The following is a 3,072-nucleotide window of genomic DNA, read 5'->3' on the forward strand; positions in this document are numbered from 1 at the left end:
ACATTCATATTCCACAACTTGTTCAGCCATTCCCCAGTTGATGAGCATCCCCTTAACTTCCAATTCTTTGCCACCACTAAAATAGTTGCTATATATATTTTTGTACATGTGGATACTTTTCCTGTTTCTATGATCTCTTTGGGATACAGACCTAGAAGTGGTATTGCTGGGTCAAAGGCTATGCACATTGTTATAGCTCTTTGGCCATAGTTCTAAATTGCTCTCCAGATTGGTTGGATTATTTCACAACTCCACCAACAATGCATTAGTGTTCCAATTTTCCGACATCTTCTCCAACATTTATCATTATCCTGTTTTGTCATGTTAGCCAGTCTGATAGGTATGATGTGGTGCCTCAGAGTCATTTTGATTTGCATTTCTCTAATCAATAGTGATTTAGAACATTTTTTCATATGACTATAGATAGCTTTAGTTTCTTCCTCTGAAAACTGCCTGTTCATATCCTTTGACCATTTATTAATTGAGAAATGACTTGTATTCTTATAAACTCTGATACATTGTTAAGGGCATTATAAATCGGTGCAAATGTTTCAAAGAAGTTGATAATATAGAGTATGAATCATTAAACCTTTTAAACAAGAAAAAAAGGTTCTTCTGGCAGGGGTACGCACAATGGATTGGAGGAGGAAGAGGATAATGGTTCATAATTATATAAACAAGGGGTCTCAGTTTCCACATATGTAAAATGAAGATTAGATTTCAAAGGGCCTCTTTATTTCTGAATCCTATGATCCTAAGGGCTTTTCTCACAAAAACTCTATCGGGTAGATAGTGTAGTTGTAATCTCCATTTTATAGGTGAGGGTAGGAGAGCTGGGGTTCAGGATATTAAGTTACTTGCCAGACATCGCACACTAGTAAGTTAAAAGATTTATTGAAATCAATCTTTATTGTTGTTGTCCTTGTAGGTCAGCTCTATTGGAAGCATTCCCCCGCCTTGATCCGCCTCCTCCCGTGACCAAGAAGCGCACCCCTCGGGCCCTGAAGAGCCCCCAAGACATGCTGATTTCACCCCAGCCTGTTATGAGCAGCCTGGAGTATGGGGCAGAACTGTTGGCTGGACCACCCCAAGAGGCACCTTCCACGGTGCCCAGCCTGAGAGAGGTGGTCTCCGATGACAGCCTGGGACCAGAAGGTCCCTCAGAGATGGTGCCAGGGAGTGAGGCCCTGCCCAATGGAGAGGGTCCTTTGTCGGTGCCAGATCTCATCCACAAGGACACTCAGAGTGATTTCAAGCTGAGGACGGCCGAGTGGAGAAGGGCCTCCTCCCCGAGCCTTAGTGAAAGAAATGGCCTTAAACTCAATCTGGGTCCTACTGGCCTGACCGAGCCCCAGGAAGATGGCAGCCCCCCATCTCGGGCAAGGACAACCAGCCTTGACAATGAGGGACCTCACCCAGACCTACTGTCCTTTGAGTAGATCTTCCATCCCCTCGCCCCAAAAGGAGCACCACAGTCCCTCCTCTAATCTGGGAAAAGAAGTCCCTGCCTTGTTTTCCCACTGTCCAGGGAGGTCCTTTCTCAGGCTCCCTCTCCCCCTTTAACCACCACACTTGAAGGCACTATCAGGTTTCTAGGTCGAGGTCCTGCCTTGGCCCAGGAGCTTCTAGACCTGAGTAGCCTCCTAGTAGTAGCTTTGCTTGTGTCTAGATGGTTTTTCTCTCCTGGGGAGGTGGGGGGGGAAGGGGAGGTTAACTCCTATCACATTGTAGTCCCCCTCACTTCCTTGGTGTCTCCCCAGTGCTGTTCCATGCTCATTCATCCTCTGTCGCACTCATACACAGTTGGAACGATGGTGCAGGTCAGATTTCACTTTGATTTATCAGTGATATTTAATAAAAAGTCCTCTTGATGCTGGCAGTAACCCTCAGGAACATGCTGGCCACACTTCATTGTTCTGATGAATACACAAGCCCTCAGGTGATGAGACCAGTCTAACCAGAATCTCTAGAATTCTGTCTCTGGAATGTGGCTCACTTCTTTGCTGGAGACTTGGGTTCTTCTCCCTCCACCCCCTTCTGGTGGTGGGGCCTCCCATTTCCTACCTGGATCTCCATGGACAGCCTGGGAATTCCCTCAGGGCTCAGTCCATCTTGAGAGAGGGGTCTCTCGATGGGTTAAGGCTGGGAATTTGCAATCACATCAATGCAGGCAATGACTGGTCTGGCTTGATGATGGCTGTGTTTGCCTTGAAAGCCATGTACTGTAGCCTGAACCCCAGCAAAAAGATGGCCTTAGGTGTGGATCTGTGGGGAGCCCACAGTCCACTCTCCACTCATCATCTCTGTTCTCTTTGTTCAGGTAGGAAGAGAGGGAAGCTGGGAAAGCTGTTTGCTAAGTTTGAGCACCAGCCTCTGAGCTGCCTGCCCTATTTAGCTCACCCCTCTTCACAAGGGGACAGCAAGTTGTTGACTGAGGTCTTCCTGGAGTCAAATATTGAAGTAGGCCCTGAAAATGGCCCTAACTGAGCCTGCTCAGTTTCTTCCCTTCTTCCTCCCTTGTGGGCCCTTCCAATTTGGGCAAGATGATTAATTGGAAAGTTTATGCCACTAGCTATCCTTTAAGCTCTCATCATGAGGGAAGACAGCACCTACCTCCCCAAGTGAATGAAGGCAGAGCTGAGCAGGCCCCAGCAGAAAATATCACAGGAATGAGATCTTTTTTAATTCCTTTTACAGTGCAAAAGTTGGCATTCAAGGAACTGACTTGGTAAGGTCCTGTGATGGCCAAACCCTTTGAGCTATGTGTTCCCAAAGCTGGTGGGAAGAATGGAGTTGGTTTCTAGCATCCAGAACAATGGAAGGAGTGTCAGGAAAGCTTTCTAGCATTTTTGGAATTGGCCTGATATTGATATCACATGCGAAAAGGATACAAAATGAGTCTAAGTAAATGTATACGCATATATTTTGAGAATCAAAGGTGAGGGTACAGTATGTGAGAGAAGGATTGGAGTGAGATGTGAGAGAGATGGGAAGTCATTAATAGTGTGGTTTTATCCCCTGCCAAACCACTTTTAACCAAGGAGTAGGTCCTGTGGCAAATGCTGGCACCCC

General features: G+C 46.4%; 1 protein-coding gene across 5 annotated transcripts in view; it reads left to right on the forward strand.

Annotated features, from left to right (window-relative positions):
- LOC114047482 (carboxyl-terminal PDZ ligand of neuronal nitric oxide synthase protein-like) overlaps positions 1-3,066 on the forward strand; it is a 379,736-nt gene extending 376,670 nt beyond the window's left edge. For all 5 annotated transcript variants that reach the window (XM_027868301.1, XM_027868304.1, XM_027868303.1 and 2 more), the window contains one exon: positions 929-3,066. In XM_027868301.1, the coding sequence (XP_027724102.1) occupies positions 929-1,439 (511 nt within the window). In that variant the 3' untranslated portion in view covers positions 1,440-3,066. The remainder of the gene's footprint in view (positions 1-928) is intronic.
- Positions 3,067-3,072: the final 6 nt, after the last annotated feature.

This window comes from Vombatus ursinus, unplaced genomic scaffold (assembly GCF_900497805.2).
Source record: "Vombatus ursinus unplaced genomic scaffold, bare-nosed wombat genome assembly UNPS02014789.1, whole genome shotgun sequence".
In the NCBI taxonomy this organism is placed as follows: domain Eukaryota; kingdom Metazoa; phylum Chordata; class Mammalia; order Diprotodontia; family Vombatidae; genus Vombatus; species Vombatus ursinus.